This window comes from Trachurus trachurus (genome assembly GCF_905171665.1).
Source record: "Trachurus trachurus genome assembly, chromosome: 16".
Taxonomy (NCBI): Eukaryota; Metazoa; Chordata; class Actinopteri; order Carangiformes; family Carangidae; genus Trachurus; species Trachurus trachurus.
In genome coordinates, this window is record NC_139902.1 from 24657728 (window position 1) to 24680291 (window position 22564).

Sequence of the window (22564 nt, forward strand, 5' to 3'; positions counted from 1 at the left end):
ACCCACTTGTTCAGTCTTGGATTGTCGTAGTTGTAGCCGCTTTCTATCTACGCAGTATCTTTCTACCTGCCACGCTAATGCTTTTCTTTGCCCCCCCCCCTACCTCCATGGTTTTCTTCTTTCTCGTATTCTGCCTCTCGCTTGCATTGGTAAATTAGACCTTCCTGCTGTTTCACGCGGGCCCTCTCCTTTGCCCGAGCCGGCTCCGGCTGGAGACATTGTAACGGGTGAGTTAAGCTGCTTTAACTTTACTGCATCACTGTCTCCCTTCCTTTTTCCGTGAAGAGTGCAGCCAGAAGCCAGACTCGACTTTAAAAAAAATCAAATTTTTTGCATGGTGCTGGTGTTGACGTGCTCATGCACACCAGTCCTATTCTCCCAAATGATGCACGCTTCAAGGATGTGGACACACAGTTAAGATGCAGGGATGCTTTCTCCTTTCTCCTGCTTCCTCTTCTTCGTCTTCTCCTCTTCCTGCTGTAGCATTTTAGAGCAGGCAAAAATAATACTGCATGAGCAAGAGCATTTCCTTCTTGAAACGAAAGCAGTCACTGACAAATGCAGTCATTTAGATCTGAGGGTAATTCGGCCCCTTCTCTGCTTCTGTCTCTTTGTTTAGACACGTTTACATCTCCAGCTGCTGCTGCTGCTCCTCCTGCCGCTGCTCCAGCTGCAGCTCCAGCTCCAGAAGCCTCGTCTCCACCTAAAGCAGAGCCGGCGCCGGTCATTGACCTGCTGGGTACTGTACCTCACTGTGTGCACATACAAATACACACATTCTTCGTCTTTGAGACAAAATATGTTGTGTATTTTTTTATGTGCATTTCATAATTTAACTTTTCTCTTCCTTCCTGGTATTTTTATCACTGCTGATTTGTTCCAGTAAGTTCTGTGATGATTGTGCCAGTGATGCTGATGCTGTCAGGATGAAGTGGTGTAGACTTACAGTAGGTTTTTAAAAAAGGCAGTAGATAGATCATAGAAACAGATCAGACAATAGTTGGCAGTAGACCCCAGTCACATTCCAAAAATATTTATTACATTGTGTGTTTGGCTCTGTTGTGATTTCACTTCAGTTTATGTAATTAAGCTAAATCTGCCGAGCTAAATCCAGAGGTTTGGAGTAACATCTTTAACCACTGCAGCAGTGTGTTCATACGTCTCAACAACTACTGGATGGATTTGGATTTGAGATTTGTACAGACACTCAATATCCTGCAAAACTAATGTCCCAGAAGCCTTAGCTGTACAGTACAATGAGTTTAGAGCCAAATAGCAAATGCTAAGCTCTGTTCATACGCTTTTCCCAGCACAATTGGCATGTGTAAGTGTGCAGGCTGTGCAGACCAGTATAATGGATCTGTTGCATCTCATCCCTGGCTTCAAGCTCCTGTTAGTATTTTTGCAACATCTATATGCTGCTTATATGTGCTGATTCTGGTGTATTTTTGGAGTATTCATGTGCGAAATGAAAAAGGTAGAGATTAAGTACTGTAAAAGAGGCTGCCATATCCCAACACTGACTAAAATCTGTTCCTTGTCCACCTCTAAACTTGAGAGTGTGATCTGTCTCACTGTCTCCTACGTCCCCCACCACGTCTCAGTGTGTGGTCCAGGGCTGACCTTTCACCCCTTTCTACCCTCCATGCTGCGTTGTGGATAATTGGACGGGACCTTCAGACTCCTTCAGCGCTCCTGTGGAGGAAACACAGAGCTCTGCCCCCGGAGGTCCGGGAGACGACCTGCTGGGAGGTGAGACTGCTCCGACTCCTCTCGCTTCTCAGAGTTACATCAAAGCATCAGATGTAAATGATGTTTAAATCACAGAGGCTGAATGGACCAGAGATGTTTTACTAAATGATGGCAGTCTTGTCAAAAAGTTTTTTAATGTTGGCATTGGCACACAACTGTTGGAAGTGTTTTATGCTGAGTAAGAAACGGTGCAGTAAGTAATGATGGAGATGCATTTGTCAAATTAATACTGTAATGGCGCAGACTTGGCAGGAATGGTTGAATTGATTACACAGCATTTCTACAGTGGCTTTAGACTCATTTGGAAAAGTCTGAAATATCTGTCCACCATGACCTCGTAGTGATGTCATGGCCAAATCGTATCTTTGTCAGTATTATGTGGCCAATAGCTGATAATTAAGAACATTAAAGTGTCGCTGCTCTTTGCTTTAATATTTTTGTCCTTGTGTCTAAAGTTACGAATATGACTTTTTCAAGTACTTTATGCAGAATTTAAATGTAGGGCCAAAACTGTTAGACAGGAGTCACATCACCTTACACTGACTGCTTATAGTTTCAGCACTGCAATTGTACATTACATTAACAGTATAGGGGTTTTATAGTGTATATCATACATGTAGCTGTAAAACCAAAAACATTGCACATTTCACACATTTGGCTCATTCAATATTCACATTGATAATCACTTAAATTATTTACAATGGAAAAATCCTGCCTTTAAAGTCCTAATAATGTAAAAGTACTAGAGTATTATCACCAAAATGTGCTGAAATGTTAAAGTGTCCGTGCTGCAGAAAAATGTTCCTGTGACTGATGTATTATTGTATATGGCATTAATAGATTGCAAACACTTCAGTGTGTGCACAGTATTTTACCATTGCAGCTGCATGGTTTAAATTACATTAGTTTAGCTGCATTATACAGGCTCACAAGATCAATCTAAGGGCTCATAAAAGTCTTAAAAGTTTAAATAAAAAGAGGTCTGTGACAGAAATCTCATTATTTTGAGGGACTTTATACTGGAGAATTCAACCTCTTTGCAGCCCCAGGTACTGCTCAGATGGTTTCTGAGCTGTTCAGCTTTGAAATATGACAAGGGGAAACTAGGCACTGTTTTTGTAAGAGGTCTTTTACAGCTCATTGTGCTGGACTAAATGAATTAGTAACGACAGATGTCAAAAGAACACTACAATAATACCCATTGAAAAGCAGTGAAGCAGAAATGTCAATTTGATTCATATTTGTCCACCTAATATTTTCAATAGGATCCAGTGTTGTAGCTGGTTGAGTCATTCATCTTGTCTATGTTGCTACTAACTGCTGCTGCAGTGATCAACCTTTCCCAGATGGGGTTCAAATTTCATTTTCCTTTTAAGATGTCGCATCTGCCATCTGTTGCGTCGGTTTTATCGTCTTTAATGTGTGTTTGTCATGGAATTAGCGTGATTCTGACAGGAAACAGCACTGCATGCATCTCTCTTATATAATCCCTGTTACGCCCCTCAGGCCTGATGTCGCTCACCCTGGCCCCCACCGCCGCCCCTGCTCTGGCCCCCTTGGCTCCGGCCCTGGCGCCGGTGCAGAATGACCTGCTGGAGTCAGGCTTTGACGCTCTGGGCTCTCTGCCCTCGCCGACACCACCTGTACCTGCTGCAGTTGCAGCAGTACCAATAGTGCCAGCTCCTGCAGCAGCAGCAACAGAACCTGCAACCACCACAGCAGCGCCCTCTGGTGGCTTTGATGCTTCAAGTAAGTGCAACATCATTTGTCTTTAAAGAGGAATTATTTTCAGTAATGTCTGTCGCTGCCACGCCTTGTGAAAAATGAAATGTTAGAAAATTTCAAATCGTCTTTTGCTCATATTTGCACAGGACTTGTGCTTGATGTGCATTAACCTGGTCGGCTTTATTGAAACTGTCCTGTCTTTACAACGGATCTGTTCCTGCTGAGAGCCTGACTGCTGCATGGATGTCACACTGACATTTTGCTGCTGTCACTGTTCTCCAGACATGAAACTGTTCTCTCTGCTGACTGCTTCACTCCTCAGCTGCTCTGACTCCCTTCTCTGTCACTTTCACAAATGCTGTGCTTTCTCCACCTCCTGCTCATTCACACCCTTGCTCCATAATCTTTCTCTTTTTTTTGTATTTTTTTTAAATCTTTTCTCTCTGCGCCACGCCTTCACCGTACTGCTTCTTTTCTTGTCTTCCTTTTTCGCCCCCCTGTTCATACCCCTCCACTCTGCTGGGTCATTGTTTGCTTCTTCTAATCTGTACTTGGTGAGTTCAACCCGGCAGTTCATTGCAGCATGTGCAGTTTGGATGAGTCTCCTCTTCTGAGTCTTTTAAGGATATGGCATGTTGCTAAACCTGACCCTGTTTGACTCCTGCATGAGACACAGCCTACTGATGTGTGTGTTTGTACAAAGCATCTTTATTCTCCTTTGTCTGTTGGAGCAGCGGCTCCTCCAGTTACCACATGTCATCAAGGCCAAAGCCTGTCTGCAAGATTTCACTCTGGACCCAAGGAGCCACAGTAACACCTTTCACTGATATTCTTCTCCTCCCACTGGCCTGTTAAACAGCTCACATTGTTGTCACTGCAGGGAATTAAAGAAACCCACACGCTGCCACGTCATTTGGAGTTACTTTGATAAGATTGTCCAGTTGTTCATCAGGCAAAATGAACACAGATGAGCAGCATCATATAAACAATCATAAGACACAAGTAACTCTCTCCAGAACACAAACACAAAAACAAACTCAGCTCTCACCATTGTGACATCCATAATATATATGCCAATATTATAAAATATCAATCAACATTTTGCATCAGGGCTCTGTGTGGACACCAGGTAAGATTTTTACTTGTCAGCTCCACATTAAATCATGTTTATCTAATGTATGTCTTAAGGAAACCAGGATTATTTGATAGATAGATTAATTTATTATCATTGCGTATAAAAACAAAACTAAATTTCATTTGTAGCACCACAATGTTTGATCAAAAAGCAGCATAAAAAAGTGCACAGAATAATACAGATACAAAATAAATAAATTATAATATTTGTAAAGTCAAGATTTATTTAAAGGTGTACAGAAAAGGGATGAAAGTGTGTTTGTTTGTTTTTTCGCATTGGATAATGCAGGCGCACGGATTATACGTCAGCCTGTACACGATTCACCAGCCACTGATATTGGATCCGTCATCTGTCACTCAAACGTCTCAGACACACACACACACGGAGCTCGGGCTCGCTCCAAGCTTTGAATATCCCGCCCGCTCGATAACGACCAATCAAATTCGTTTTCCTTACTCGGGTAAACTCGTGTTGCAGCTCGGGACAACTCGGCGCGACAAACAGGACAAACGGCCATTTCTGTACAAATTTAAAATATGTTTATTAGTATTTCTGCATTTAGATGGAGTGAAAACTTGCAAAGTCTTTGTCCTTGATGACACCTGGTTCAAAACTTTACTCCAAAACCAACCAGCGTCTAGGTTCCTGACATGTGTCTACAGTATGTAAACTGATTGAGCAACCAGCCAAGTGAGTGCAGTTGCTGTAGTTGTATCCCCCTTTTGAATGCTCAGATATATTTACAGTTCGACTGTACATTGGGCATGCGATGCACAGATGACAACCGATGCTGTCACAGCTGGATTGTCCACCCTCACCGTGCCGCCCGGTCTCACCTCTGCCCCTCTGCCTGTGTTGTAATCAGATTAGAGATTTAGAGGTGTGTAATCGGTGTTGTTTCCTCTCCCCGAAGTGTTTGATGGATTAGGCGACTTGCTGATGCCTGCTCTGACGCCCCAGAGCACCGGGGGCAGCACTGCTGGAAGCACAGCTGGAAGCATGGGAACTCCCGTCGGTGGGGGAGGCATTGCAGCCGCTCCCCCCGCCACCCCACCTCCCACCAAAACTATTGGTGGAGATCTGGACTCGTCACTGGCCAATCTGATTGGAGGTAGACAGCAGCTTTTCATTCCTGTACATTCCTGTTTCTAATGAATATGTTTCATAAGTTAACCCGTTCTTGTTCTTTCTTTCTTCTGTTCAGATCTTGGAGTAAAGAAAAAGTAAGTGTGCATTTTAATATGTGAATCTTATACAGTTTAAACATGCAGCCTCCTATAGAGCTGAAATGTCCAGAAGGCTTTTAATTATTTATTCATATATAATAAAGGTTGCAATAGTCCAGGCTGGTAAGACATCATGCATCAATTATTTGAACTTATTTTTGGGAACTGCAGCACAAAATCAGCTGCTTACTTCAAGTTTGTGTCATGTCTCCTGAATATTTGTTTTGTAAGATCAAAACTACACATGAATATGGTGATGAATGTTACAGCAGCAGTTTTAATTCTATTACAATTGGTAAAAAATGTATTGGGATTTGGACAGAGTGTCAGATATGTCCTGTGTCTGATCTGTTCCAGGGACCCACAGAGTGAGAAGAAGCTGACAGGAGGCGCTAACTGGATGCCAAAGGTGGCGCCCACAAGCTGGGGCACACCAGGAGCCTCCATGGTAAGAACAGCATTTACTCCCCCACCATGAGTTAAATGTTAAAAAAAAATATTGCAGCCATGACGGAAATAGTTTCAGAAATCCAACAAGCTGTGATTTTGTGCTTAAAAGTTTTTAGGAAAATAAAAGTTGTGCTGTCTGTTCCTTTAGGCTGGTGCCACACCTGGAGCTCCTGGTGCACCGGGAGCAGCCCCCCCTGGTGGAGCCATGGTGCCACCAATGAGTGCACAGCCTGGCTTTGGCATGGTGAGCTCATCATGTCCCTCATGTCCAGATGTAATCAACATCGAGAAAATCTTGAAAACTGTTCAGGTACAATAGCTTTAATAAATCCCAATCTATTGCGTACTTCCTGTGTTACCAGGCTCCAGCTGGAGGGCCTGGAGCGCCCTTGATGCAACCCATGATGGGGCAGCCTATGATGGCACAGCCTATGATGAGACCTCCATTAACAGGAGTGGCTGCAGCTGGAGCCGCTGCACCAGGAGCGCCGGTAACAGATCACACACACACACACTATTGACGCCCTTTATCAAGAAAACTCATTTGAAGACACACTGTTGTAAAAAGATGTAATGTTTGTGCTTGTTTCACAGCTTTCTCCAGCACTTGCAAGCCTGAGTCCCAAAAAGCCCAAGGACCCTCTGGCTGACCTCGATCTCAAGGACTTCTTATAACGCCCCAGGTGAGAGTTTAGACCACAACACATACAGCACAGTACAGTATGTATGAAACAGCTTCCAACAACCTGGAAGATTTTAATTCATTCTCTGTGTGGTGATTGATTCATCACTAGTTGCTGCATGTGTTAAAGGAATAGTTCAACATTTTGTCAAAATGGCCCATTGCCATAACCCCCATAGTTTTAGGAGTAGGTTTGTTACCTTTAATTGGCAGTGCAAGCTATTTTTAGAACGGCGGAGCAGAGCTGCTCAGAGCTATGCTACAGAGGCTAATGGGATTTCTTGGTTTCCCTCATCAAACTCATCACATACACAATCCAACAACTCCAAAACGCTCTGGTGGACAAGTTGTGACCTGAACATTCACCACGCTATGAGATAACAACGGATCGTTACGAGACAGAGTTGTTTTCGAGGCAAATGCAGAGACTGCTTGCCGTTATTATCTCATAGCGTTGTGAATGTGCAGGTCACAACTTGTCCACGTGAGCGTTTCGGATTTGTTGGATTGTGTATTTGATGAGTTTGATGAGGGAAACCAAGAAATCCCATTATCCTCCGTAGCGTAGCTGTAAGCAGCTCACGGCTCTGCTCCGCCGTTCTAAAAATAGCTTGCACCGACAATTTAAGGCAACGAACCTACTCCTAAAACTATAGGGATTATGGCAATGGGCCAATTTGCCAAAATGTTGAATTATCCCTTAAATATATGTTTGATGGACAGAGAAATCTACATTGGGTTTGGTTGTTCCAACTGGCATCTTTTCAATTACATTTTTTTTTACAAAGTTCTTGCGTGTTTATCGTTTAAATGATTAGTTCCCATCATTGCTGTTTAAGGGCCCATTTGGAGTGTGCATAAAGTGAAAATCAACCTAATCTTTCAACCAAGATCCACAAGAAAACAATACTCCAGACTCTTATTTTGAAATGCTGTCTATTTCCTGTCTTCCAGCTGCTTCCTTCTCTGGAGCAGGGCCTTCTCACCTTTTACCTGGTGTCTGTCAACATCTCAGGATGCCAGCGACGTTCAGCTACTCAACCTTATAAGTCTCTTTTCTCTAACCCCCCCTCCACGCCCCCCATACATCAACACCCCGCCCTTCCCCTGTGTGATGTTGTAGCACAAACTGTGAAAGTGAACCATAGCGGATTATATATAAATATAAGAGAAAAAAAAAATACAAGCGTGTGCTTATGTAGATGTACCGATCTTTTGTCTAAACAAAACCATACAAAACCCTGAAAAAAAGGTCCACAAAAGTAAGTGACAGGAAGTGAAGGCGTATGTGTTTAGACCTCTTTCTAGTGTTGAGTTGAATGATGGATGTGCTTTGGTGTCTTAAGCTCCACCCCACCACCCCTGTATTTTTGTCCCCGCCTCCTTATGAAGGGGGCGGAGCTCTTCTTTGTCCCACTCTGACTGGTTATGAGTGGTACACCAAGCCCCCCCCCCAGTAGATTTTCAGAGAAACATGTGGTGTGTTGTTTACAGAAAGGTCCTCTTTGATGTACATAGATTTCTCTGGCGAGGATTTCGTCTCTATTCTGTATGTCTGTTGAAGAGAAATATAAATGTGAATCTGACATGAAATTGTAAGAAGTTGTGTGAGTATCCTTCTATTTCCCGTCATCAATTGAAAGTATTTGGAAACAAATATGAATACCGCTATATAATTAATATACTGTATATTGAGAAACAACTTCTACGGGCTTCAATCATACAAGACCAGCAAGTGATCATTTTAGTTTGTATCTTTTTGTACCTGTTGTTGTTTTTTTCTATGTTTTTTTTTGTCTTTTTGTCTTTTTGTCTAATTTATATGTTCTGTTTCTTTTAGAATAATCCTCAAGATTGCTGTTGATATTTGCTGGCTTTGCAATTAAAAGACATATCTCAACACTGACTTCCAGAGAAAGCGCTTTACTTATTCATCATGAAGGTGAATTCAAACTGTCCTTAAATGTAACTGTACAAGAGTCTACCTTAGATTTTAACATGTCTCATGTGGGTATGTCTTCTGCTTGTGTTTTATTCACAACTTTGCAACTAATTTTGTATTTAATAATATATTTTTCCCATATATACATACCAAACTCTGTGTTCAGACAGGTCAGACAAGTTATAATGAGACATAGTTTGAAATGGACATGAAACTCAGCTATAGAATAGTAGTCAACATGGTCATATGGTGCAAAAGACTTTTGGAACATATTAAAGGTTTCCTCTTGAGTTTTTGAGATGTTTTTTTTTTATTTACTCATAAACAACCTGTAAACAAACAATGTGGTCATTTGGTCATTAAAAAGGTTATTAGTGCTCAGAAATGCCCTAGAGCACCTTTAATGTTGTGTCCATGTTATCAACAGATTTCACCCAGTGCTTTTGGACCAAATTAAATTTGATGAAAGAATAGATTTGATTCCTGTCCGAACATAATGTTTTCAACCTGCTCATTTGATCACTGCCGACCTTTGACCCATTGTCAGTCCTATCACTTCTGGGATGCACTCTGTGGCCACATGCAGCAGCGTGTTGAGACACCCACAGGACGTTGGATTTCTTTCTTTGAATCTTTTGGCCCTGATCTTGTCCTCCCCCCCCCCACTGGCATCTTTACACAAAGTACTGTTGTCGCTGGTTTCAGTGGGATCAGTATGTTCTGGTGTTGATATTCATGTGGACAGCTGTGTGCCGTCAGTCCAAGGTCCTGTTGTTATAAAGTACAGACAGTACTTTGTGTATCATGTAACTGGTTGTGAGAATCAAATGAGATGCAGAGTAAATAATGGGAGATTATTGACATTTTTTCATGACTGGATTATTAAAATTGTATTTTTGTTGAGTTGTAAATTTATTTTATTTACGATGGCCCTCCCCAGTGCATGTAAGCCCTTTGAGATGCAATAAATTCTATGGCGGATTGAACTGAATTATTTTTCCTTTCTTTCTCAGTATATTGCAGATAATGTCTGATTTCATTAACTTAAGTTCCACTTCATCATTAGTAGCCTGCCACCGGTGCATGTTTCACTGAGCACTAATGCTGGATTTAAAACTGAAAAAGTAGGAAAGCACCCTAATGGAGCCACAAAAACCAAGATTCATTATTTGTCAATTACTTAACAACCATGTGTTGGTTGGTATCTGAATCTCAGAGTGTGTATTTAGTCTGTCCTTTAGCTGTTGTATTTCATAGGTGCTCACCATCTTGTGTGGCCTTCACTACCCGTTCAACGGGCTCATCACCCTGAGACAGATCTTTAGCACTCGCTGCAGCAAATACACTATCTATAAACCTGGCTCAATGTTAGACTGCCTATGGTCAAATCCTGAATGTGGAACTACAACGTTGTCCGAGAAAATCATCACACATAAATTAACAGACACAGGGTGAGTGCAGCCTCTGTGTTAAGAAGTTAAGTGTTCTACCATTGCTAAAACTTTTGTTTCAATCACTTTCACTTCAATATTTGAGTTGCAGGAAGTTACTGAAACAGAGATTTACTGGAACAGTGTAACAAATGAAATGCAGACAGCTGGGAGTGCAAGGTTTTGTTTAAAACTTATTCAGTAAACCATCGCTCTTGTGTAGCCTAATGTTTTCATTACTGTCACAATGACTGTATTAGAGATTATTTGTTTGATTATTACATTTACGGTTTGCCATTTTCGTTGTTTATGTTGTAATATTATAAATCACACTTTGTGTGTCATGATCATTCAGTGAAAGTTGTACTGTTGGAAATTTACTCACCATAATTGATATCTTCTGAGAAACTGTCCGATAGGATTGATTTCTTGTAGACACTTTCTGACTCATCACATTTGAATATGTGACTCAGGTATATAATCCACCTACACACCCACTCTGTTTGGGCCATCATTTGATATTCTTCTCAGTAACAGTATAGTTGTAGTAGTAATAGTATCAGTAACAGATACAGTATTAGTACAGTTGTCAGTGATCTTAATGATTGTTCCCCAAAAAACAGTTTACAGTGGTAATCCGTTTTTGTAATCAGAAAAATCACAAACACACACACACACACACAAGAAGTAATCTTGGTTTAATGGTTGGTAGTCTTCAATCTGCATCATTATTCTCAGATTAATTTCAGGTATTTGGTATTCAAAACGATAGTCGTTTAAACTTTTTGGAACAAGCTACATGAAAAATAAAAAATATCACATCCCTCGATTTAAATGTGTTAACAATATTACTTTTGTAATCATATTTAACCCTCAGAATTACAGAAACCTAAACAGCTCAAGTAAATTATTAAATGGTTCAGTCCCATCTTAACACAACCCAAATATGTAGCCTCACATTAAATACATAGTTACAGTACTAGGCTAGGCTATCAAAATATATTCTGAAAAGCCCCCTCCCTGACCCCAATCAAAAAGAAGAAAGAAAAAAAAAAGTGTACAATTCCATAAATTAGCACCACGTCTTCTGGATAAGCACCGATATAATTATGTGCACAACAATGAAGCCACATTTCACTGTGTTGCAAGAACAGAGAAAAGATGGTGAGACTCACAAATCAGAGAAAAGTTTCTATCCAGGATCCACAAGGACCCTTTCTCTATTTTGACAGAAAAATAGTCTTATTTAAAAAAGGTAGTTGTAACAACAACAAAAAAAAAAAAAGAATTCAGACTTCTAAATATACACAATGCAAAACACCAGCTCATAAAACAGTATTCTCAATATCTCTATATAGTTCATTTCATTCATCAAAACAAAAGTTAACATTTTCTTTTCCTGGGTCTTTTGTCAAAGCCAATGACAATGCAAGTCTCTCCATACAAAGCCTAGTTGGAATATATGACAAATGTATCGGAGCTTTGCTCACATATACATACTTTCCAATATTGTATCCAAAAAGGTCAAATCTTTTTTTTTTTTTTACTTAAAAAAGAGTCAAAACAGAAGGCAAAACTGCAGATCTGAATGATCTGTAAATACGTACAATACTTTTTTTTCTCCGTTTTTTTTAAACTAATAAATTAGAAAAGCTGAAGAGCCACCGTTCTCTTGATGCATTGACAAGTTCTTGCAGTCAACACTGAGTCTGCATGGCTGTGTGTGTGTGTGTGTGTGTGTGTATGTGTGTGCGTGTGTGCAGTGGGTATAGATCAGTGGAGGAGTTGTTGGGAGGCAACAGGAAGGTAACAGGAAGACAGGAAGGCAGGAAGAGGAGAGGCAGTCGTCGGGCCCCTGGTTGGTTGGTCATAGTAGGTTCGGGGGTAAGGATAGGGGAAGGTGTCCCTTGTTCAGAGGTTTTCTGTGGGGTAGGAGTGAGGTGGTGTTGGATCCTGTGTTTCATTAGGCTACCTGGCACTCACTTGAGTCCCCGTGGACCCAGTTGCAGATCTGAGCGTATTTGAGGGGCGTTATCCTCACTGCCACGTTGTAATCCTGCTGCATCCCGTCCCCATTTACATCCACCCACTGATGCCCGGAGAAAATGCCAATGATCTTCCTCTTCCACTTCTTCTTGCCGGGCTCTTTGAGGCGGATGTAGACCCCGGAGCCACTGGAGCCGGGTTTGGCATCGCAGAACTGATAAAGTAAATCATTGGATTCCTCGGACACGGAGCAGAACCTGTAGACCAGGTTTCCAGGTCGGTCATCGTCAAAGCCAGAGAAGTGGATCCTCCCAGCAGGGAGTTTCTTCACCGAGGAGATGACACCCAGATCCATGTGCTTGACTTTTGGGGCTTTCTTCAACTCCAGAACAGCGTAGTCATAATCTGCAGCCAGTCCATTAGCCACACCTTTGAACCAACCCTTAGGAATCTGGGTCTGCTTGACCCTGGTCCACCTGAATGAAGGTTTCTCAGATTCCGCACTTCGCCGACTCCGGCTCTTCCTTCCTTTCCCTTTTCCTTTACGTTCTCCTTTCCCATCGTTCTCGGCCTTTTCCTCACCTTCCTCTTTATCCTTGTCTCCCTTTCTCCGTTTGCCCTTTCCTCGCCCTCCCCTCCCTTTGCCTCCTTTCCCTCGTCTGGACTTCTCCTTCAAAATACCAACACGCAGCTTCTGTGCTCCGTCTAGATAATCCTTCCCATCGTGGATGCAGTGGGCCGCCGTCAGAACATGTTTAGGTGACACCAGAACCCCAGAGCATCCCGTGGAGATCTTGACGGAGGTGGAGAAGGGATATTTGGTAGAGAACTGCTTGTCGGAGATGGTGAAGCGGGTGTCTGTGCCATACACTTCCCGTTTGTGGCGCGAGCTGGACGAGGAATTCCTGCTCCAGGTCGTCACCTCATTGAGACCTTGCACAGAAACTGAGGTATACGTGCGTGTACCGTTCTCGTAGACCGTTTCGTAGGACAGGAACTGCTCCAGGTCGTCCAGAGAAGGCACAGGGAGGCGACGCTGACACTCAATCCCACAGGTCCCACTCAGCTCGGATTGTGGATGGGCTGAGAAGTCGGGATTGCTGAGCGACACGGTACGTCTTTTCCTCACCAAAGGCACCTTCCACTGTGGCCATGTATACTCATCATCTATCGCGTTCTCCTCAGCAGCTACAGCCACCACCACGGCCAGTGCCAACACCGGAAGCAGGACACACAGGGGTATAGGGCCCATAGTTAAGTCGGGCCTGGCTCTGAAAAACGGAAAAGAGAAGAAGTCATGAGCAACTTTGACAATGTGTTCAATTCAGCACAACATTCAGTTTGTTCTTTCTGGATCCAAAGGCAACACGCTTCTCAATTGGCATAGCTGTATAGGCATGTTAGGCATGGTATGTTTCCGAGAGGATGAATCCTATACCAACTTTGGTGATACCCTAACTTTTACTTTAGTGCCACTATTGGATTGAAATTTGTAGTTTTTAGTTAAATATCTGGAGACATACAGCATAAATTCCCACTGGCTGAGATATCCATGGTATCCAGAGGATGACTCTTAACAACTTTGGTATCCAGACTTTCCATGTCGTGTTTCTGGCAATGAGCTTATTCAATGAAATGTCTCAACTTCTTTGTAATGGACTGGCACATTCTTTTGCATAAACATTAATATCTGACACTGAATCCTAATAATGACTATTGCAAACCCTTTTTTCCAACACCACTATTAGATTTTTGTTTGACTTTGAGTAAGGCTATTTGTAATTTGATACACTAAGATATTGAAGTCCCAAGTCCCCATTAATTGTGATAACTTTGTCATGTCATGACTCAAGACGTTATCTCAACATCACATCAAAATTTTAAGACGTCCACCTTTTTTTGCAATCTCTGCATGAAAGGCATTCACATCCTCAGCTACCTAAATTAGATGTTCAGTTGCGTAAGAATAGACTTGTTCCTACTTAAGATAAGCAAACATCAGCTACATAAGTACTAACTAATGTGATGTTGTTATGCTGTGTTTGACACACATCAGTCTCTCATCATTATTATACCAAGAGAGAGAAAAAACTAATGATATGCAACACAGGCCAACAGCTGGAAGTGAATGAGTTATAGCTCATCATATCATGTGGTTAATAGCTCACAAAACACACTTACTTACAACAGTTTGTCTTTTGTTAAGCACTAAACCTCTCATTTGGTGCAGCACCACAAACATATTATCTTGCCAGAATTTATCAGCTTTGATTTTGGTTTCCCTAAATTGATTCAGTTTTTTAATTCAATATTGCCATCTGCTGATTAACAAAAAAAAAAAAAATACAATTCCATGTATGGCCACACGGAGGCAGTAGAGCACATACTATTTGAGACATCCACTGGGCTCAGAGCCACTATAACTTAAATACTTCAGCAGCATGTGACAGCACAACATACATATATATATATTTTTAAGGCTTTTTAGGCTATAAGATTCCTCAAAATGCTCAGGTCTGCAGAAAAGGGTTGGTGCCATTATTCATAAGGAAAATAGCACTTTGTTTAAAATATTATCAAACTTCTCAAGAGTTGATGCTTTGTGGTTTAGAGGAAATTTATGTCCTGTGAGTCGCTCTGGAGGCTGCGGGCAGAGAGAAGGACGGGATGAACCCTGATCCTCTGAATGGGCTGAGACAGTGGCTTGGAGGTTTGCCACAATGGTTAACCTTCTCTCTCAGTAATGACCATATCTGGTTTCCTTAGCCCCACTCCACTCCTTGTCCATGCATACAGATGACATCAAACTTAGAGACTGTGCAGGCTGCAGTGCAGACAGACAGCCCTGCTGGTTCATGCCTCTTACTGTATGAGTGTGATGTTGCCATAATCCTCCTGATAACCTCTATAAAGTAAATTACAGCCTGGGTGTGTGTTAATAGATTCAACAGACCATCACTTAACTAAGGAGCAGGAGAGCTTCAGTACGTCAGCATGTGCTGTGGGGGTGAAGTCACACATGCAATTTCAGGCAAAGAAAATCATTTGGATGCTGTTCATTGAGCAGCAATGTAGCAAGAGTGAAAATCCAACAGTTAATTTCAAACAGAAGTCCAGAGTGAAATAACCATTAATCCTGGCCGTTTGAGTGGTTTAAATGGAGTGTGGCAGACAGGCTGACGTCTGGGGCGTTCAGAGGGAGAGGGGGGCCATCTTTAGGGGAGGGGGCAGCCTCGATTGGCCAAAGGGTCCACAGAGGCACATTCCCTTTCAATGAGCTGTTAGTGCAGCATGAAAATGAGACATTGCCTGGTTTGGCAAACCTCCCAGGAGACTCAGCTGAGACGGAGAATTGCCTCATTGCATGTGGCATCGACTGAGGACCATATCAGAGCCTTATCATCCCATTATGTTGATTCTTCCTACTTTTTTTTAAATTATCTGAGACTACAAAGCATCCCCCCTTTTTTATCTCAGGTTTGTTCACCAGGTACTGCTCTGTCTTCCAGATGAATCTGACTGCAAATATTTTGGATGAAGTGTACCATGCAGTGTCCAATAAAACGCACCCAGTGACCAACATCTAACCAGTCCGAAAGAGACGGTAATAAAGTACAAGCCCACAAGAGCTGTAAAACAGTCTCAATAAATAAGAATACAAAAAAATGACCTTTAGTTTCTGTTCAGCTTCACACTCCCACCACCAGACTCAGACATAACACAAATCAGAAGAAAGCCTGCAATTATTCAACATAGAGTGGAAACTGATATGCTGCCATGATGGCTCCTGGTCATAGAAGGCGTTCATTTCAACTCAACTATTTTCCACTGTAGTCAGCTCAACAAGGAGCTGTGCCCTCTCCATCCCTCGGTGGTGGTGGGAGTCACAAGAAGTTGCAAAGGGAGAGAGAGAGGTGCCCTGGAGACAGAAGTGACCAAGGGATGGCGCTATGGCACAGTTTTCCACCTCTTTAGTAGGCTAAGCATGGGTCTGCCTCTATTGTCTAGTTCAACATCACGTTTATTGCAAAGAGGTGTTTTCATTCATTTTGACCCGTTTTCACAACCTCACCTCTCAGGAAGTTTTCCAAAATGTCTGAACAACCAAAACGTTTAGAAATACTCATTAATTGCTATTATCATAAAAATGTGTTTTGACATTTTGGTAAAACTGTCACTCAATTAAAAATAATGAATAAAGAATAAAATAAAATAACACAAAATTAATTGCATGTAAATTAATATCCTGTTACTTTAGATTAAATGTGAAATGTGAAAACAAACATCTGTAATTCCACATCTGCATCATCAGCTGTGGAAAGAAGAGGGAGAATGTATCTTGAGCAACTTATGTAAATGCTTTCATTGAATGGCTTCATCCAATCATATCAGCACTTAGAATGAAAGCTAAATAAGGAATATTGTGCACTGCTAAGACCATGAAGTCAGTTTAAATCTTCCGTGAAAAGTCAACAATTGCATCCACAAAGAAAAGGAGGTACGGCCAAAACTGAGAGAAAACATAAAAATATGTAATAAGCAATTAAAAACAAAGTAAGAAAGAATAGTTTCCCATATGGCTCCAACGAGAGATCACAAAAATTGTGCAAAAAAAACGACAAAGGCGTCCTACCTGCTTGCATCCGATTGATGGATACGCCAAATCCGCAGTGTATTGTTTGTTTCCCTTAGATATATACAAATATGATCCCAGTAGAAAACAAACGGACGTTAGTGCATCCCAGACGTCCTGGTATCAGCAGGGCGACGGCTCCCTTCTCCACATTACTTCAAAGAGGCTGAGAGAAAGTCGCAGCCGGGACACTCCGCTCAGGCTGCACTTGATGCTGAGGAGGAGGAGGGAGGGAGGGAGGAAGGGAGGGAGGGATGGGGGAGGAAGAAAAAGAAAACTCAAAAAGACTGCTTTTTTTTCACTTGTGACAAAAGCTGTTCACATATGGGTGGGACCAGACCGAGCGCTCTAACTAAAGGCTGAATTGGGTGAAGTCAGTGGTCTATTCAGCAGCAGCCCAGTCGGGAGGTGCGCGCGGTGTGGCTGCTGCTGCGGCCGCGAGGCAGGAGGAGGAGGGAGAGAGGGAGAGAGGGAGAGAGATGAAGCGCGTCTTGAGCGCACTGTGTGAAGGAATTAGTTCCACTGGTCCCAACAATAGTTTCACCTCCAACTATGCGGCACCTTTATTCTGCACTGCCATGTCCACTTTGGTGTAACAGGCTATGTTCGAGAGAAAAAAAAATCAGCCTTTGGCAAATAATAGATATGACAGTTCATTAAAAGGATCTCTACGTGTGCATTTTAATGCTTAATATTCACTGAATCTCTGATAGTGTTTTGTTTTTTTTAATCCATGACACATAACAAAAGTATAGTGGTGGTGGTGGGACCTCATGACAATACTCTCCAAAGGTCAAGATATGACTGTAAACCTTGATCATAAAACAACATTACACCTGCATTTATACTTTTATGTGAGCCAAAGTCTTAAGTAATATTAAATTATGAGTATACAGTAGTCTTAGAAGTGAGAGTGCTCAGAGTCTTGTTGTAGGCTATAACACATTTGAAGAACAAAGCATTTTAATGTTGGTTGGTTGAATTGGCACCAGAGTTGAATGATGCTTTGTGTGTTATTACGTTTTATAGAGTGATCATATGTTTTATATTGAATATATATAACAAAAGTACAAAAATAATGACTAAATTGTTAAGCATATAATGTATAATGTACTTGTAATACTGTGCTTTCCAACACTGATTTGGTGGAGGTGCTTGCAGCTCATGGACAGACACAACCTGTGATAAAGGATTTCATTCAGATAACAGTCATTTTAAAAAGGATCATATGGCAAAATCGCAGGAAGAACATACTCACTGATGACTATAACATCAGTGTTTATTGGTAAAATGCGATATTCTGGCAAGAGGTCACATATGTTCACATGGAGGATGTATGTATGGATGCTTACTGACAACTTCTGTCTTCTGGTTGGAGGAGAGCATCTGTGAGCACTTGACTGCTTGACTGCCTCCGCAAAGGTCCGAGACAGGAGAGACTATGTGAGACCAGCGAAGATCAGTTTTGTGTTTAGTCTTTTCATTACGTGAGGTCAGGACCAAAGGGAAGAAAGCAGGGCCTCTGGCTGACAGAGGAAGAATGCCATGGTGACTGGTTGAAGTCTCAATGAGCCAAGAAAAGACATGGAAAATATGTGTGCAATGAGGGAGAGAAAGAGAGGGGGGTGAGAGAGGAAGGGGAGGAGGTGGGGGTGTGATGATACACATCTGGCAATAAAGAGGGAATGAGGAGTGCAGGATGTCATTTTGGAAGAGAAACCGATCTCGGTGTAATCACTTCTGTCATTCACTTTGATGTTCAGCAGGCTTCACACCAAGTCCAGTGATTGCAACAAACTGCTGATAAAATTACACCTGTTCCATGAGACCTCAAGTGTGTGTTTGTGTGTGTGCGTGCAAGAGAGAGGGGGCTTGGGTGGCCTGCACACCTGACCAGTATGTTGAAGACCCTGCTCAACGCTCATCCATGTGGGTGGTGGTGGTGATCACATGTAATACAAAGCCGAATATATCCTGAGCAGGATGGGTCAGCGTGAGAGGTCCTGCTCCCTCTGGGTGTGGTCCTGCTTCTTCACTCAGGTTTGTCATGTTAATGAAACATTTTGGCCAGGAATTGAGTCCCTTATTGGCTCTTGCACACAATACTAAGACTTTTTGCATGGTCATGCACAGCATATTAAATTATACAGGAGGCCACACAGTCTGTGGAAAAACATTGTGTATGTGACATCACCCACAGCTTTTTGAAGGGAGTTTTTGAAGCTTAAGTTTTGGTTACCGCGCACCACCATCTTTCTCAAATTACCGAAGCCACGATATCTAAATTATTTAGGCAATAAGCGTGGGTGGAGCAGAGGTGGGATGACCACAGCTGAGAGTCCTTTCATGTCCCCTCCAGTCAAAAACGTGTTTTTCTTATTGCTACTTCACTGTTATGTTTGAGCTTCACGATATGAGCAGAGTTTGTTTTCACACTTGTCTGCTGAATGGGGGAGGTTTCTCTTTGCTCACCTTTAATCTCGCGTGCATCTATTCCATCACAGCTAATCTGGAAGTCAGTCATGGGCCAACATTTCACTTTACATGAGTGGCGTCTGGAAACTTGCTGATAATGGCCTTTTCAGTGAAATCAGAGGCATCTTGTGTCCATCAGTTACGCCAGAACACACTCCCTGCAATGTGAGTGAGTTGCTGACAATGTTAAACTACTGGGGAGAGGCACTGGCAGCTACCACCAACTCTTGTCTCAACATAAAATTTACAGGTTATAGGATTTCTTTTCATTATAAATTTGTAGTTCAGTTTTGGCAGAAATCATGATTAAATAGCAACTTTCTCCACAGTGGTTAGAAAATCTATCCAATTTATATATTTTTTTCTGTCAAGGTTAAAACCTGGTGGAACTGCCTTCAACGAAGACTTGTATTCTGTTTGGCCGATTGTTTGAGTTTGTTGGAGATTGTTGTTTTTGTTTCACAGTAGACCCTGATGATTTTAGCCTATTTGGTGGACATAGGCTACATTCAAGGAACTGCAGCACTGGAAACTCAAACCATTTTAGCTAGGGATGCCACCATGCCCTAACAGTAGGCCTAAGTTCTTCTAGATTGCATGCAACTGATAGATAGGCTAGTTCTTGTAACCATGTTAAAAAATAACGATAGGCTACAAAGTAAAAAAAATTATATTCATGATGTAGCCTACATAAAATAGGGTTGGTTGCATTTAAGCATTTTAACTTAAAAAAAAAAAAAAGGTTAATGTTAAAAGGTCAATTGTGGCTAAACGTTATTTCATGTTAGAGTCAAAAGGGTAAAATCTAAATAAATTAGTTGAAAGTGTGCAGAGGTAGGCCTAGGATATAAATAATATAAATACCGTTTTATTTTGAAGGGGTCATGGTTGTTAAAAGTGGTAGAGTTGTTCATTGGCTGAGGCGTTTGAAAACAGGAAGTGATCACCTGAGTTAATCCAAAAACGTTTGACGTGTCGAAGGAAAAACCTGCGCAAAAAGTACAAACAAGTGTGTAGTTTATATTTAGACTTAGACTCACTTACTCGTAAGTCTGGAACAGATGCTAGGCTACACTTATTTCGTGAGCAACTAGAGATTTTATTCGAAATAAAATGAGTTCTGTACGTAGCTAGCCTATGTCGGCTCATTAGCATGCTGAACATGTCTCATTAGCATTCATTAGCCTACTGTAGATCACGTTTATTGTTTCGGACGTGGAAGCAGAGACTGATTTGAGCTAACACGGCACCATGGAGACATTGCTTGGTGTTTTCCTGGACTACACTGGAGGTCTACTACACTGTCGTCGTCAGAGACCAAGGCCGCTGCAGAGACACTCAAGACACTCACCTGTTTCCGTCCTGCTCCTCTTCTGAAGCCGAGAGAGACCGCCGGGTAACTCTGCACACGGGATTCAAGCTCTTGAATAATAAGGTAACAACTGTTTTATTTTGCCCTGCAACATAGACTGTGACTCTGGTTTGTAACCCTGGCCTAGTAGTCAGACTGTCTAGTTACTGCTCAGAGGATGTATCATAACCTCTTGTTTTCTAAATGCATCAATGACCAAAAAAAGACTGGTTATGTAATCAGCTGTTGATGTTAACATTGACTTACTTATACAGTAACCAGCTCCTTTGAATAGCCTAAACAGGGTCTTGACCAATTTCTTCTTCTTTCATTAGGATTTACAATATATAATCTTGGAGGCTCAGGTGCATTTATCAGAATACTGAATCCCATAAAGTTAAGGCAAGGCAAGGCGGTTTTGTTTGTATAGCCCGTTTTTACAGTTTGTCTCAAAGTGCTTTACACAGCATCATGACAACACCCTCTGCCCTTAGACCCTCACACTGACTGAGGAAAAACTCTCAAGAAAATCTTTTCAACAGTAGCCTAAATAATTGGAGAAACCTCAGGGTGAGCAACAGAGGAGGGATCCCTCTTCCAGGACGGACAGACATGTAGGCTTAATAGATGGTGTGTACAGACAAGAAAACAGTTTACAACACAGAATATGGGAAAACATGAAAATGCTTAACAAGAGCTGATGAAGAAGAATTACTTTATTGATCCTAAAACAAAGCCTGATGGCTGTAGGTACAAAGGATCTTCTATATTTCTCCATCCTGCAGTGAAGAAGTTTGGTTTGGCTAAATGAGAGTTTAAACATAAACAAACTACAGACAGATAAAATATTGAATGCCAGGTTGTGGAAACACATGAGATAGTGTGGTCAGATGGATGATTTTGTCCATGTAGTATAACCCAATGAGTCAGCTGACTATCTGAAAAATGTGGTGCATTGTTTTTGTGTTCTTGGCAACTTTTTTTTTTGCTCCTCTCTTAACAGAGACCACACAATAACCAGCTTTGACCACTATTATCACAACCATAACACATGCAGACAAAGAAACTAAACAAATGTTCCTGCTTTCAGTTATGTTCAAGGTCAGAGGTCACAGAGGAGGAGTGATATAACAGAGGAAAGAGAGAGAGAGAGAGTTGTCTATGCTCCCAGCTTTGTGGCTTTTCCAAATAGAAAAACGCAGTCAATGATATTTATGGTGGTGGCTGCATGGTGGGATAGAGGGGCTTTTGTGCCTGGTGTCACACCCTCATGGGAAGTGCTCCCTTGTGCGCGTTGCTGTGGTAGACAGATGCTTATTGGTGGCGACGCTCACATTCATTTCATTAGCGTTGTTTGGGTGTGTTGGGTGACACTTTCCCTGGCTTCACATTCACAACAGTAAACTCACCAACGGCTGATGACTTTTAAAGAAATATATCAGGTTTTTCTTGAACACTTGTAGGCGTGCCGTGCTCCCATTCTTACGGGATCGATTGTCTGCGGGCCACAAGCTGCGTCATTCGAGTTACAACAAGCACAAAGCTTTTCTCCATTGAAGCTCCATATCAGAGGAGCCTTTGACCTTTTTGCTGTATATAGCACTATACATTAAAGGCTGCTTACCCCTCTGCACAGACCGCACTAATAAACCTGCTTAGCAGCCACAGCGCTGACCCACAGCTCACTTCCACTGGCTTTATTTTGGCAACTGAATGGTCTTTTAGCTCCGCTCCAAAACAGACCACCATTGATATGATAGGACTCTCTACCTCACTA

At 41.9% G+C, this 22564-nt stretch overlaps 1 protein-coding gene across 1 annotated transcript; it reads right to left on the reverse strand.

The window, feature by feature from the left end:
- Positions 1-11158: 11158 nt before the first annotated feature.
- Positions 11159-17163, reverse strand: prss35 (serine protease 35). The gene is made up of 2 exons (XM_083989867.1): positions 16962-17163; positions 11159-13599 (listed from the first exon to the last, which is right to left on the reverse strand). Exon 2 carries the CDS (start codon positions 13578-13580, stop codon positions 12306-12308), a length of 1275 nt encoding a protein of 424 aa, XP_083845993.1. The 5' UTR covers positions 13581-13599; positions 16962-17163; the 3' UTR covers positions 11159-12305.
- Positions 17164-22564: the final 5401 nt, after the last annotated feature.